The sequence below is a fragment of the Caretta caretta genome, chromosome 10 (assembly GCF_965140235.1).
Source record: "Caretta caretta isolate rCarCar2 chromosome 10, rCarCar1.hap1, whole genome shotgun sequence".
In the NCBI taxonomy this organism is placed as follows: Eukaryota; Metazoa; Chordata; order Testudines; family Cheloniidae; genus Caretta; species Caretta caretta.
In genome coordinates, this window is record NC_134215.1 from 81,302,096 (window position 1) to 81,318,418 (window position 16,323).

The 16,323-nt window shown below is 39.3% G+C and overlaps 1 protein-coding gene across 2 annotated transcripts in view; it reads left to right on the top strand.

Annotated features, from left to right (window-relative positions):
• PIAS1 (protein inhibitor of activated STAT 1) overlaps positions 1 to 13,442 on the top strand; it is a 96,058-nt gene extending 82,616 nt beyond the window's left edge. For both annotated transcript variants that reach the window (XM_048865813.2, XM_048865814.2), the window contains exons 9-14: positions 3,591 to 3,751; positions 5,169 to 5,299; positions 5,694 to 5,871; positions 7,355 to 7,497; positions 7,829 to 7,866; positions 9,089 to 13,442. In XM_048865813.2, coding sequence (XP_048721770.1) covers positions 3,591 to 3,751; positions 5,169 to 5,299; positions 5,694 to 5,871; positions 7,355 to 7,497; positions 7,829 to 7,866; positions 9,089 to 9,382 — 945 coding nt within the window. In that variant the 3' untranslated portion in view covers positions 9,383 to 13,442. The remainder of the gene's footprint in view (positions 1 to 3,590; positions 3,752 to 5,168; positions 5,300 to 5,693; positions 5,872 to 7,354; positions 7,498 to 7,828; positions 7,867 to 9,088) is intronic.
• The last annotated feature ends 2,881 nt before the right edge of the window (positions 13,443 to 16,323 follow it).

Below are 16,323 nucleotides of genomic sequence, written 5' to 3' on the forward strand. Positions count from 1 at the left end.
GATATTGAACAAAACTGGCCCCACGACCGACCCTTGGGGCACTCCACTTGATACCGGCTGCCAACTAGACTTGGAGCCATTGATCACTACCCGTTGAGCCCGACAATCTAGCCAGCTTTCTACCCACCTTATAATGCATTCATCCAGCCCCTACTTCCTTAACTTGCTGACAAGAATACTGTGGGAGACCGTGTCAAAAGCTTTGCTAAAGTCAAGAAACAATACATCCACTGCTTTCCCTTCATCCACAGAACCAGTAATCTCATCATAAAAGGCGATTAGATTAGTCTGGCATGACCTTCCCTTGGTGAATCCATGCTGGCTGTTCCTGATCACTTTCCTCTCATGCAAGTGCATCAGGATTGATTCTTTGAGGACCTGCTCCATGATTTTTCCAGGGACTGAGGTGAGGCTGACTGGCCTGTAGTTCCCAGGATCCTCCTTCTTCCCTTTTTTAAAGATTGGCACTACATTAGCCTTTTTCCAGTCATCCGGGACTTCCCCGGTTCGCCACGAGTTTTCAAAGATAATGGCCAATGGCTCTGCAATCACAGCCGCCAATTCCTTCAGCACTCTCGGATGCAACTCATCCGGCCCCATGGACTTGTGCACGTCCAGCTTTTCTAAATAGTCCCTAACCACCTCTATCTCCACAGAGGGCTGGCCATCTCTTCCCCATTTTGTGATGCCCAGCGCAGCAGTCTGGGAGCTGACCTTGTTAGTGAAGACCGAGGCAAAAAAAGCATTGAGTACATTAGCTTTTTCCACATCCTCTGTCACTAGGTTGCCTCCCTCATTCAGTAAGGGGCCCACACTTTCCTTGGCTTTCTTCTTGTTGCCAACACACCTGAAGAAACCCTTCTTGTTACTCTTGACATCTCTTGCTAGCTGCAACTCCAAATGCGATTTGGCCCTCCTGATATCATTCCTTTTAAAGTGTTCTTAATCTCCAGTAATTCAAGTACCAGAACCAAAGAATGTAAAGCATGGCATGGTGAAAAATGGCTGCTAAAAGACCCATGCTGCAGCCCTCACTTGCAGGAGTAATTCATAGAATAGAATATCAGGGTTGGAAGGGACCTCAGGAGGTCATCTAGTCCAACCGCCTGCTCCAAGCAGGACTAAGCCCCAATTTTTGCCCCAGATCCCTAAATGGCCCCTTAAGGATTGAACTCGCAACCCTGGGTTTAGCAGGCCAATACTCAAACCCATGAGCTATCCCAATTCTTGCTTATGAAAGTAGTTCTAAGGGAATAAATGGGACTACATGCATGAATAAAGGTTGCAAGGCTGAGCCCTAAATTTGAGAGGAGAAAAATATAAAGGTTCTAAGAGGCTGAAAAATCACCTCTGAATATGTTCTGAATTTCCTTGTAAGCTGCTTTTGCAAATAAGCCCTACCCCAACTTTGTGAAATTCAAGCAAGGACCTGGAAGGAGCTGACCCAGGATTCAGCAACAAAGAGGCTGCTGATAGGACAGTTTGCATGAGGAAGTTTGAAAGACCATGTGTGTGTTTCCAGAAATAACCCCAGCCTTCAGGAAAGGAGTAAATAATTGACATGAATTTCACACACCCCTCCCCCCCCAATCTGGCAACTATTGTGGTTCTCCAATTTTCTGCAAATTCTAAACTTCCTCTTTTTTTTTTAGTTTTTCTCTTTTTATTGTGAAGATAACTCTATTATATGCATTTACAATGTATTAGGCTAAATGATGTGAGAGTGCAGCCAGAAATATTGGACTTGAACCCTGTATTGTTCCTTTATGTGGTGTGTAAAGATGATCTAAGTTTCCCTCCCTTCTGCATCTTTTACCTTAGTAACATGAACACAGCTTGGCCAAACTGAAGGATCTAACCCAATAAGTTTTCATGCAAAGCTGGGAAATGAGACCATCATTTCTTGTCCACATTGCACACACTGTATTTAGGTATCCTATTAAGTCTTAACTAGTACTCAGAAATTATGTGTGTAATGTGGTAATGGTATTATGAGAAGAAAACTTCTATTTCTTGATGTGTGTGGCATTGCATTATTTGGCGTCATGTATTTAAGAATGAGTTCAACGTCCTACACCGCAAAGCTTGTTACAATACTCGTTAACCTGTTTTTTCCTGGGGAGTTTTGTGTCACTGCTCTGCTGCTGCTATTGTTTTTAGTTTGCATCATATTTAAGCATCCAGGTTCTGGAAAACAAAAGGTCTTCTGTTTCCAACATGCTTAATCATGATACTGATTGTAGTTGGTGAATTGTACTGTGTCCAAAAGACAAATGAGCCATTGACCTACCATCTGGGAGATATGAATTTAGAACAGACATGGATCAGGGGGACTAGTACTGTGTGAAAGAAATAATATGCTTGGTCATGGGTATTGGGGGAAGGGTTGCCAAACGCATGGCATGCATAGCACCTCCTGCTGACTGATCTCTATACTACCATTACTGCATATTCCCCTGGGAGATGTATGACTCCCCTCCCATCTGTAGGTGACTTGTGTTAGTGATTGAAAGCCAGAGGGAAGAAAAATAAACAAGATAAAGATATGGGTTAGAAACTACTGTATGGATGAATGTTGCTGAGAATGGAAGCAGGTATTTCACGCTGCTTAAAGGTTGCTGTGGAGAAGCTTTGGGAAGGAAGTAGTTCACTGCAAGCAGAGCCTTTGTTCTCTTTTGTTGGTGTTTTTAGCTTTGCTGACGTTTTGAGAGCGAGTGCCACCCTGTGGCTCTAGTCCTATATTGCCTCTTAGGAGTGTACATGACCATGTAGCTTCTGAAACATCCTGCAAACTGTTCCATTAGGTATTTTACTTAAATGGGAGAGCCTGGAATATTTTTAGGCTCTGGATTGGTTTTGGACTGCATTTTCTTTGTCAAGATTTTTCTTGTCTAAATCTTAGGCTGAGCGCTCTCTCTTCCTGTAGTATGCTGTGTGAGTGTGATCATCTACATTGCTTAGACACTGTTCTTTTGGAGTAGATTTTTCCATTTTGGACATACTTCAGGTCGGCAGTTGTTGATTTGGAGGATGGTGTTGGCTGGGATCCCCAGTGATGGAGCAGAGCCACATTGTGCTGGGTGCTGAACAAACACAGAATAAAAAGACACTTCCTGTCTCAAGGCTGGGAGTGAACCTCGTCGTCTCTTATATAGTCTTCCACATTATGTAGATACTCTGTAGTGCTGAAAGAGACTAGGTGTGGTGGTAGTGGATGGCAAATTAGCTGTAGCTTCCAGTACACCAGTGAGGGAGAATAATTATTTTTCATATTTATTAGTCTAAAACACTAAAGGTAAATTGACTTTCATTTTGGGCCAGGAGTATAAAAATGAAATGGTCTTCCATTTCCCATGTCTGAACTTTGTTTACAAAAAATCTATCTGTAGTAGCACTTGTTATTGATGCTATCGGTACACAGAAAAGACAGAGCAAAGGTGCGTGACTTGAATATAATAATCAGAACTTGTATTTCCTGAAATACTTAATGTTTAGAAACTGAACTCTAGCACAGTTGCATCTTCATGGTTAAAACAGATGAACGTTTGTTTTTCAAAAGAGGCAACCATTTTTTTTTTCTCCTCCTAAAGCTTGGGAAAATGCGGCTAACTATCCCATGCAGGGCCCTGACTTGTTCACATCTGCAGTGTTTTGATGCCACTCTGTACATTCAGATGAATGAGAAGAAACCTACTTGGGTTTGTCCTGTTTGTGACAAGAAGGCTCCCTATGAACACCTCATTATTGATGGGTAAGTAACATTTGGAGCAAAATACAGTGCATAATTTGTAATTGTGATGTACCGTGTCTGGGAATAGTTTATAAGAAGATATTCCTATCTAAATTTTTTGCACATTCTACATTTGGAGTTGTTACATGTGTTTATTTCCCTGATGCTACTTACTAAAAAACGCCCCAAAGAACCTAAAAACCTCACTGAAAGCAAGCACCAGCTTCTGTGCACACCTGCAACATATGGATTCAGTGCTCAGCATTAGTTCTTCAGATCCCAATCTACCTGGGCAGGAATTTGCTTCTCCAAAAGCAGTGTGTGTGTCCTGGGGGGGAATGAGGAAATTATCATGTGGTTCTGTTCGGGAGAAAAAGCTTAATTTTAATTACTGGGAAGGATCACTCTTTCCCAGGTTGAAACGTATTTCCCAAAGTGAATCTCTATGGATTGATACACTTGAGTCACCAAAAAGCTAATATCCATAGCTCTGTTGGTAAAGAAGATATATCAAGGTGATTATGCTATTTTAACTAGCTTCTCTCCTAATCCTTCCTCTAGATTTTATCCCTCGGCAGTAGGGATCAACATAGAATATTATTTTACAGAAATAAGAGCTAATTGCACAGTCAGTAGGAAATTCATTCCTTAGAGTAGTATTGTCTGCCCTCTGGCCTCCTCTTTTGAGGGATTTTGTTCATTTTACGTAGTGGCCCTGTCCACTTTACAGATGGAATAATTTCTGAGAGCCTGCTTCAGAAATGGCTGCCCCTCAGACATCTTCGTACATGGTTAGGCCAGCTGTGTTCACAGTCAGTTTAAGGAAGCTTTGTGTTTAATTTTTTTGTTAACATTACTCCATCCATAGTGGAAGGAATCTTAAGGGAAACAAGCAACTGATGGTTACGGTGGCAAATTGGGGTGTGCAGTTATGAGCAGTGATTGTTCCTCACTGTTTTGCCTTGAGATAAATGTACTTACTTACCGATTTGTGCATCATTTCTTGATGCAATGTACTAGAGTCCATTTGAGTTACCCAAATGTTTGGATTCCTAGAAAATACATTATATCCTTGATTATCTAAATGTCAGGGAAGTCATTGACTAAATTTGGATAAATAGGGGAATTTTCATCGTAATATACATAGTGAGTCACGAACCTGTTTTGGACAACAAGGAGCTCAACACATTGAGGTTTGGACAGTCGAGATTCTACTGTATCATTAAGTGAATGTGCAGGTTATTTTAAGTAATATTTTAACATTTCAGTTTCCTTGTTAAGAACTTGTACCGAGGAGAGAGAAATGCCTGAAATTCTCAAATAGGACTAATCCTTTCAAAAGAATGGTTCTAATTTACCTTAATTTAATCTAATTTAAAGTTTTTCTCCATTTCCTTTTTATTTTTTGAAGATGGATATTAAGGTTTTTGCTTCACAGGTTGTTTATGGAAATCTTGAAGTACTGCACAGACTGTGATGAAATTCAGTTTAAGGAGGACGGGTCATGGGCTCCCATGAGATCAAAAAAGGAGGTTCAAGAAGTAACTGCGTCTTATAATGGAGTTGATGGTAAGTCTTAAATTTTTGAAGGTACAAACTAAATCTCGTATTGTTAACCCACATTGTTTAAAATATTAAAATGTGGGTTTGTTTCTAAAAGAGTACTACAATTCTATGAGCAACAGAACATGCCCTTTCCCTTTGTGTAGCTGTAGCTTTTTATTGATGAAACTGAAGTAAGATGTTTGAGTAACATTAACATCCATGTGAGCCTGTCTGTATTTCTGAAGCTTTGTTAATGCTTTTTAATCTGGTTTTCTTTCCACTTCTGTTGGCTTCTAAGCTTTATTTATGGCAAGCATGTATAATTTTAATTTAACCAAGTGACGCTTGTCTTCGTTGTAATGCATGTACAATATAAATTATGGCTTGAATAATTAGCGTGTTTCTTAAATCTTTGTAGGATGCATAAGTTCTTCCTTGGATCATCAAGTGTCTTCTCACCAGCAATCAAATAAAAATAAGAAAGTAGAAGTGATTGATCTAACCATAGACAGCTCCTCAGATGAGGAGGAGGAGGTACCGTCTGCCAAGAGGAGCTGTCCTTCCATTTCTCCTGCATCACCACTAAATAATAAGGGGTAAGAATAAAGTGGGCACTATTTTTAGTTAAGATGAAAATATGTTCACGACACGCAATGGTGAAAACAAATATCAAGTGAAATTTAATTGCACCTTGGAAGTTCACTATTCAAAGTCTGTCCTGAGTTTATTACAACAGAACTTGATACCACAAACTATGGCTTGATCTCAGTAACTCATAACTCACAGAAAGACTGGGAGTTAAAAAGATGGTGGTCTGCTAGCAGAAGTGAAGATTTGTCTTGCTGCAACTTCACAGGCTGAACTTTATGGGTTTTACTACAAAACACAGTACAATGATGAAGCCATTTTTGTAACTGACCTATGACAAAAAAGGAAACCATTGAAAAAGGTCTTGAGCTAGTATAGTTGAAGAAACAAATATTTTGAGAGGTTTGGAAATTAATCTGTGCTAGTAGAGAATTGTGGAAACAAAGTACACAACTGAGAACAACAGCAGTATGAGAAACTGACATAGTGTGGTGTGGGTGTATTGTCTGTTTTTGCCAAAGACTACCACCAGCAAAGCAGCAGTATAGAATACCAGAATAACCAGCTATAAATAAATAGCGATGCTGTTAATAGAGCAGAACTGGCAAAACATTCATGGATGAAAACTCTGGGTCTATACAAAGGGATTGTGCCATTGTTCTGATTATTATCCCAGTACTAAAGCCGCTCAGTGATCATGTGAGTCTTGTTAAGATCTCCTTGGCTGTTGCTCCATAGGAAATGCCCTGTGTAGCATATAGAAATAATTGTTGGGATGTTATGCAGGCTTTTAACTGTGTGTGTGTGTGTGTACACATATAAATTTAAGAGGGGTGTGTGTGTGTGTGTATATATATATATATATACACACACACACACACACAAACAACTCTTAAATCCTCAGGTCCTTTTGTCCTGACTCGTGATGGCTATTCATTCTTTTATTAATATAGGCAGTGCTACCTCTGACTAAAGTTAAAGTTGCCTAACACTTTCCGTTATAAGACCTGTTTTCATATCTTTATAACTTTGACAAAATGTAACCATGTGGGCTGAAATTTTCCATGCAGATGTCTGTTGGTTTATGTTTCTGTGCAAATGATTCAGCCATTTCTGAGAGCAAGATTAGAAGAAAAATGTGTTGTCTCCCCCCCCGCCCCCAGTTGTAAAAAAATTTCTTACAACTGTTATTTGTTAAAGTTCTAGACCGTTATGCTTTGGAACAAGACTTTGAAATTTGGCGGGGGCTGTCCCCTCTGGTGTCAGGGATATGTCTTTTGCCAGAGCGACATGTGCTTTTACTGTAATGCACGCCACATTTTGAATGATTTCTTCAGGACTAACTTTGGTTTTTAAAGCTCTGTATGATGCATGTGTTGGTATTTTGGGTTTTGTTTTTTCCGCAAGCAGGAATTTGCACTCTTCAAACTGTTGGTTAATATTTAAATCAAACATGTTTACAAAGTGTGAAAAACGTTCTTTCCTTTGCAGCATTTTAAACCTACCCCATCAAGCATCTCCCGTTTCAAGAACCCCAAGTCTTCCTGCTGTTGACACAAGTTACATGAATACATCACTTATTCAGGACTACAGGCATCCATTCCACATGACACCTATGCCTTATGATTTACAAGGTTAGGCTTCTTACTGCTTTGAATTGAACTTAAAAAGTTCACGCTATTGTGAAGCAGTGTAAATGTACAATTGATTAGTGGTCCAGTCATACAAAATATTATTTTGGGGCTCAGAGAAGATAATTCTATGCTTAACTCAGGTTAATTCTTATCTGAAGGGATAAAAACACTTAATCTCTCCTACACACGGTACTTCACTGTCTAGGTATAACTAAAAGTTAAATTTCATGATCATCCACATCACACTTTGGTTAAATTATTTGATTTTGGGGGCGGGAAGGGCAACGTTCTCTTGAGAAACTGAAAACCTTTTTATTTTGACTTTCCACAGGATTAGATTTCTTCCCTTTCCTATCAGGAGACAATCAGGTAAGTTGTAGAAAAATGAGTAATGCAGCATAAGTTAGTTTTAAGTAAATCCCTTCTAAAGGGATTCAAGAGAGTCAGAAATTGAGCCAGTGTATAGGTTTTTGTAAAAAAGGCTTTACAAAACTTGAATGCTAAGAGAAATTTTTCTGAAATAATAAAATAGGAATGGAAATTCTTCTGAAATAATCATTGCCCTTTAGTTTGCCTGGCAAATATTGCATCATTGCACTAGTATATGTATAGCAGGATTTGAACCTGAGCAGTCTGCTTTCATTGTGAGGAGAAATGCAAACTAGAAACCACTGGCAGAAAGAGCAAAATGCAAATTACTTTTAAATTATTTTAAATTTAAAAAGGATCATCGGCAACTAGTATTTCTCGTTAATGTCATTTTAAAGCTGAAAGCTCACTTCTTTTGGGGCTCGCCTGTAGGCTAAAAAAAATAATGGTACTACTGGAATCCGTGATTGCTACCTACTGATTTTAAGCAGACTATTCCTGTATCTGTTTCTTGAGTGCAGTAAGAGAGGTCTTCCGACTGTAAAAATAAGTATCTGGCTCTAATGTCACAGTAGTGGGTGGCTTGTGTCTCTCAATTTTGGCCAAAAGATTCCATTCAAGTATGAGTAGTTTCTTGCCAATAGGTGGGGTTTTTTGTGGGGGAGGGGTAAGAAAGGGAAAGTACACTGCTTCTCACCATCCCAATAGTATCTCATTATGGTTTGGAATTGAGAGAGATTGCTTACTATCCAGTAGGAGCAAACTAATTTTAAAAAAAGGAGGACTTGTGGCACTTAAGAGACTAACACATTTATTTGAGCATAAGCTTTCGTGAGCTACAGCTCACTTCATTGAATGCATCCGATGAAGTGAGCTGTAGCTCATGAAAGCTTATGCTCAGATGAATTTGTTAGTCTCTAAGGTGCCACAAGTCCTCCTTTTCTTTTTGTGGATACAGACTAACATGGCTGCTACTTTGAAACCAGTACTAATTTTGTTTCCAGTTTTCTTCTGGCTTTAGAAACCAAGGTCTTCAGTTCACTTGCTTTTACAAATTGTCTTACAAAGTAACACTTGGACAACACAGAGTAGACAAATGGTTGTCAGTTTCTAGAATTCCGGAAGCTTAGAATACACAGATACTTTCTACCTCGTTTGTGCCGCTGTGAAGAAAACCTGTGGAATCAGAAGTGTAACTTTACAACGTTGTCTTTTTTAACAGCATTACAACACTTCCCTTCTCGCTGCTGCAGCGGCGGCTGTTTCTGCGTCAGATGATCCAGAACTCTTGCACCCTCGTTTTTTCCCATACGCTTCATCCCAGATGTTTCTCGATCAGTTGAATGCAGGAGGAAGCAGTACTCTCCCAGCCACTAATGGTAGCAATAGTGGCAGTAACAGCAGTCTTGTGTCCTCCAACAGCTTGCGAGAGAATCATGGCCATCCAGTTGCAAATAGAAGCAGCACAGACACGGCATCTATCTTTGGCATACCGGACATTATTTCATTGGACTAATTCTTGGACTAAATGGACTTGTCAGAAAAAGAGATCTTTGTGCTTGGTTTTATCTTACTCTATTTAGAAACGTAGACAAGGTGTTTTTTTTCCTTTTTTAGGAAAGAAAAGCTTAAGACGTGTACAGAGAACAAAACTATATTTTCAGTTTTACTTTTGTATATAAACCTAAGATGGCCTGACTGGTAAAACAAAACAAAAAGAAAAGTACAAAAAAAAAAAGAAAAAAGAAAAAAAAGAAAGAAACTTCAGTTCATTTTTCTGGATGCTGAAGATTTTACACGTATGCATTTGTCCAATGATTTACTTACTTTAGTTTGGACACACATGGCATTATTTTCTTCACAGTAATGTTAATGAAAAAGGAAAGGAATTTCTACGTTGCAGGAGGTTTTTTCTTTTGGAAACGCCATTTACAATTGATGGTAGAACTGAATTCCTCTTAACCCCTTTTCAGCACAGATTTATTACGCTTAAAGTGATATATACCCTACTTGTACTATTCCACCGCATACCTCTGTAGTGCAGGATATGGGAGTGTGTTTTAAATGTCATTTCTGATTCTATATGACTGTATATTCAGTTGGCATGTGGAGTTCCAGCTCTTTCATCAAACATGTTGCAAGCTCATTAGTGTGTCAGTTACTCTTATGGGCCAGACTCCATACACTCTCAAGCTGAGGTATTGTTTTGAGACAGGACAGTTTCATAGAATCTAGCCCCATATAAAAGCACTGACACACCGTCACTCTAGATTTTTATTTCTAACCTCCAGTATTAATCCTTTAAATAATTGCGGTCCCAATCAACAAGGTACTTAAACGTGTGTTAAATTTTAAGGTGTGGAATGACTCATGTGCTTTAAAGTGAGCAGTGTGCTTAAGTAGCTTACTGAATTGGGGCCAAAATGGCTCTGTCAGTGAATACCTACTTTTGGCCACAATAGATTAAATTTCTGCTAAAAACAAGCCTGTCAAACAAAGAGAAGGAAGTATGGTTTAGAATGCACTGTTGCATGGTTTGTGCTGCTGTCAGTGGTAGTGATACATCGTCTTTTGACTTCAGATGCGTCAAAATTAAGTTAACATTGAATGTTAGACATTAAGCTTAAAAAACCAACTAAACAAAAACAGCACCCAAACCATAGCCCACTCACTTAACTGTATTGAAATGTCTGTCTGTAGAAATCTGTTAGTGGTTCCAAATTGGATTTTTCTCTTTTTGGCCTCCTAGTTATTTTGAGTGATTCCCTGTTTTTAAGTATGCTTTTATTGAACTGTGTGAGCCATACGTGTTCTCCAATTCCTATTACTTTTTTTTTTTTTTTTTTTTTAAAGAATGCATGACATAGGAAAGTCTTTTTTAGAACTGATGGATCATTTGGACTGATCCATTCTTATTAAATAGAGAAACATGTAAATAGATGGAAAGCAGTTTTTCAGGAGATTCTTTAAAATAAGAGTTGGGGGATGGAGCAGGGAGGTGATTCTATTGTGTCCCAAAGTCCTCACCAGAGAGAGTGAATATGTCCTCTGGTGTGAAAAATATTTTTTTAGCTAGTTGAAAGTGCAGGTAACAAGCTTATCAGGAAGGATAGGAAGGAATACCACAATTAGCAGATTCTTGTCTGAATTTTTATGTCCCAAACAGTTGATATCAGCTAGTTCAAGCATTGACAAGGGCCACCTTTTGCATATAAAGTTGTCTCTTTAAACTTTGCATTGATTTAAAAAAAAAATTACTTACTTTAATCCAAGTAGAATTAGGCATTGCTGTAAGATCAGTTGAATGGTAAATTGACAGGTTCACATGAATATGTGGCATCAAAATTGTTTTTAGAGTTTTTACAGCATCCCTCTGCCACTGAATAGTTGACTTGAATTTTGAAAACAAACTGTTTGTGTTTATATGTAAATGTGTGTGTATATATGTATTTATAGATCAGTGTGTGTGAGTTAAAAGTGAGTTAAATAGTTTTTCCCATGCATGTGTATTCCATACATATCTGGCTGATTTAGATATATTTCACCTTACACCCCTTTTATAATTTATTAAATGTCCGTTTCAAATAAATAAATAGAAGGAGAAAACAGGAAATACTTCATTTTTAAATTCAGTCTGAGATGGAGGTTTTTAAGCCTTCATTAGGAATATAACTAGTTTATAAATTTTAGTCTAGCAAATCCATTGGGTTATTAAATTGGTAATTAAAGAGCAGATGCTTCACTGTAATACCTAGTATAAATCTGAAGTGACTGATTCCTCCAGACTCGCACCAGTGTAACTGAGAGCAGATGTGGCCCCACCTTATAAAACCTAATAAAATGAAAATTAAAGAATGAAATTCTGGGGAGTTTATGACTATTTTACATCTGAGTGGTGGCAGTGTTCATACTGATTCTGCTGTGTTGAAGGTGAGCTGAAAACCTGCTTTTAAAAACAAAATTAAAAGTTTGATTAAAACCTTGGCAACCCTAGAGAACTGAATGTGGCGAATATATTGTAAAAGAGTTGGGAATCTTTCATCCTTAGCTTACCTTCCAAAAGCCAAGGTCAGCCTATGATCCCCCAAACCAGTAAATAAGAGCAGAAAGGCTTTTCAGTTCAGCTTCATGTTTTAATCTTATTGTTTCACATAGGACAGCAAATGCTCTTTGATTCTCCTATGTGGTATTCATTCTGTATGTTTTGTGACTATTTGTTTCATTCTCTGAGGTTTTGTAAGATTGATAACTTCCCGGAACTTTGTATCTGACTACAGTTAACATTACTGAGCAGAAGTCTGTCTGAATTCTCCAGGAATTCCTTATGATTTAGTTTTAAAAAAAAAAAAATCACTCGTTGCATATTTATTAAACATGCCGTAAAGTAACTCCTGCTTTTGGCTGGTTTGCAGTACTGCTAACCTGACTGTACATTACTGAATCTGTGTAACCCATAGCTGTGGGGTACCAATTGTTTCCTTTGTCCTCAAATTCTTCCACTAAAAGGGGGCAGGGGCGTGCGTGTCTGTCTGTTACGTATATTACTGCGTGTGTGTATGTGTCTATACACACAGATCTGAGTAAATAGCTGTTGTTTCAGTAGCAGGGCTGAAGTGGTTTTGAATCACTTGTGGGCATTATTGGATGCATTCTTTTAAAAAACAAAACCCCACAAAACAAAATCTGAACTATGCTAAAATTTAACATACTGAGCGTTTAAAATATTTCCTAGCGCTTTCATTCATATAGGCATTGTAGCAATTCTACACCTGTTCGTTACCCTTCAGGGCAAGGATTCAAGAACCCTCTCAGGGGTGGGATGGCTTGTAGATTTTTATTGAACTGGCTTGGAGCTGCCTTCTCATTTAAAGCGAAGAACTGCGGGGAGAGCATATCACAGAAAATCCTTCACTGCATTGACATTTCAGGGTTGTAAAGCACATTTTAATATGTATTCAGAAAGGATTTTGTTTGATCAATGTGTTTGTTTTTCTTTTCGTTTTAAACAGAGCTTAGATTTCTAACAAGGGAGAATAGCCGGTGGTCCCAGAAAGCGCTGCTGTTAGTTGTTTTAATTAACAAAGGGGAAATGTATATAAGCAGGATATTAACAAGTTACCATTAATTCCGTGAATTTAAATCTGTGATTCATTGCCTTAAAATTTCTCTTCGTTTCCATACGGCATGCCAAACCAGTAAAATGGCTTTTAAAAATGTATAGTAGACCAATGTCAGTTTGTATAAAAGTACCAAGTGAAAATATTTATTACATGCATTGGAAAAAATTGTTTACCTATTGAATGTTACCTGTTTATGTAGAAATCTTTAGATGTAATAAAAAAAAAATCAGTTATCTTGTCTTCTCTAAATTAAGTATTGCTGGATGCTCCCTGTGGAGTGGGAAACTCACAGGAATGTAATTCGCACAGGCATGCTTCATTGCTAAATGATGTTTCATAGCATGGGATATGTCATTTTGTATCTGAATTTAAGTAGAGCATTCAGCGCACCAGTCTGCTCCAGTTCTCAGTGGTGTCTTGTTTGTGTGAGAGTATATAAAACGCACTGTCCCCATTCTTGTCTAGTTTTCACTTCGGAAGTGTTTATACCTGGCTGGTAGAAACAGGCTGTTACAACACATTCTAGATTAATACACTGTGTTTGCTCTGAGCAATGTCCATGCCTCATCAACACCTTTTATATCCATTCTGCCCGAAAGCATTTGTTTCAGTTGTCAAATGTGCTGAACAATGGGAGAGATTGTCAAATGGCTATCTTGAGCCATTGGTAGTTGGCAGCTAATACAAATGAGAAAACCTATTTCACTGCTCTGAACAAGCTACTGGCACACTCCTCAAAAGGGACCAGTGAATGTAATAAGTAGACTGTCCTCACTTGTAATATTTGTAGAACTCAAGATATTTGTAGAACTTAATGGTAGGGGAGAAAAGGCATAATTTGGACATTTAAAAGCAAGAACTATTTCCTTACTGGAGTTCTCCCCCCTCTTTCTTCAGGATCTCCCTCTTTGTTATTGGAGGGGTGCTTAAGTGTTAAGCTGCTGGTAAGATTTTGTCTAATTTTTACAAGTCCATGGAGTATTTTTTGTGGACGGTGGAAAGCTCAAAGATGATAAATTGAGTGGACATTGTAGACAGATGTGTGACAGGGTAGGTTGATCAGATTTATGCTTAGCAAGGGATAGTGTCCCCTCAACACACAGCCCTTTGCTGTTTAAAAGACTTAAAAAATAAAACCACCTCTCAAGTATTTTGTAGGCAAGGATTTGAGTTCATTATGGTGTTACCTCATGATGGCTGATAATGGCATGGGAACTGCAAAATCTGCAACTCAAGTCTTTGTGAGTAAATGAAAGTGGGAAATGCACAAGGGATGGCACTGGGGTGAATGACAGAATTTTTGGATCCACTCCCATCTCTTGCAAGACTTGGGCAAGTCACTTCACCCTTTTGTGTCTCAGTTTTCCATATTTAAAATAGGGAAAAAATGCCTACCTCCAAGAGCGTTGGGGCCCAACTTACTGTTTGAAAGACCCAACAGGCCTGTCCACAGGACAACTTTTAACCAAGTTTTTGTGGTCAGTTACTGACACGGTTGGCTCTAAACACTGGCCACACATGAAATATGACTAAAACTAGAGTCCTGAGCCCACAGCTGACTCTGTGAATGGATCCCTACTGCCTTTAATGAGGCTATGTGCAGACTTAGGGATGTGCCTACTTGTCATCAGCTGTCATCTTGCGGTCATGATTAGTAACCAGGGTTGGTTGGCTCTGTCTTGCCCCTGCTTGAGGCCTAGACTCTCACAGAGTTGTCACCCAGTAACCACTTCAACATATTGTTTTGCAACAGGAGCAGGACCCAATAACCATGTTCACATAATTGGTTTGGCCTATCCTTCATCCCAACTCTGCAGTAATATAACCCGGCGTGCCTGGCCCCTGATGCCACTGTCCATGTCCTCTGGACATTCTGTGTCATGGAGAATCTTTATGAGAGAGCTTCTAGAACATATTGATACAGATGTGGTTAGCACGGCAGGTGGGGATGCACAAACAAGGTTTCTGTTAACAAAACCCAGGGTAAAAGTTGTATGTAGAGGGCCTAAACATTGTGGGCACTCTTTAATTTTTCATGAACTGAAATGTTCTAGCTAAGTCAAACATGGATCCAGCCCATTTGACATGTTTAGATGGCCTGCATGGAATATTCATGTTCTGCAGAATCTGTGTTTACTTTTTGAAAATGTAAGTTTCTGGCTTTAATAGCTAAAGAAAGAACTTCTCAAATGTGAACAGCAGAAATCAATATACTGAGTTTTCCCGAGTCTGCATGCGGTCTGAAACAATGACATCTCCCCCACCCCATCTTTGGCTTTAGAGTTAATTCCCTAATGTATCTACATTAACTACTTTGTTGCTGATCATCTGATAAAGGGAATGAGAGGAGGATAAGAATTGCAGAGTTGCTGCAGGGAAGAAAGGAGGAGTGGGGAGGAAGAGCACCAATGGACAGATACAGCAGTGATCCTAGCAGGGAGTATAGTATCTTGCTAATGTACTGAAGAGATAGCATTACAAGTTCAGTTACTAGATAAAGACCATAGTCTGTGCCAACCTCCCATTGACATCTGCTGGGGACCAAGGCGTTTATGTAGTCCTAAATTTATACCCAGGTCAAGGGACCATACTTAAAGCTGAAATTCAGCCCACTCCACTGAATGGGTTTGATCACCCTAGTTTACAGCCCTGACCAGGCTACATGGTTCTGCCATCACAACTGTATTGTTGTGTCCACACTGCTGAAGTGTCTTTAGGAGTATGTTCTGGGCAGCTATCCCACAGTGTCTCGGTCAAGGACTACGGCTCTCTTTTCTGCATAGGATTGAGATTTCTTATGCAAAGCCCTCAGGAGTCGCTGTGGGTGTCTAACTTCACAGAGAGATAATGTGGGTGACGTAATATTGTTTATTGGACCAACTTCATGGAGATTTCCTATGGTGTTGCAAGTTGATGTAGCTTCCTGATTAATAAAAGGTCATAAGCATGGTAGTATGGAGATCTTGCTCCTCTTTGTCCTCCACTCCCCAAGAGTCTGGATGAGTAAAGTTATGCTGCACAGGGAACCCCTTATCACGCTTGCAGAGTAATAGGAAGGCTCCTGTTTCTCGCAGTTCACTGTAAGCCCAGTAACCACTGTTGCTGTGATTCTGTTTGGAAGAACTCACATCTGCCTGACCACTGTCCTCATCCAGATAGCCAACACGGTCCTGAGCTCCCCTTCTCACTGGCGTGTTGGCTCGGCTTCTCCATAACGGCAAGACGATTGATCAGTGGGTTGTGTGTATCCAGGCAGTGGTGCGAGCGATATGCATGGTCGTTCCAAACTTGCCAAGGTTTATGGGTAGCATAGTCAAGCACCCTAGGATATCTTATA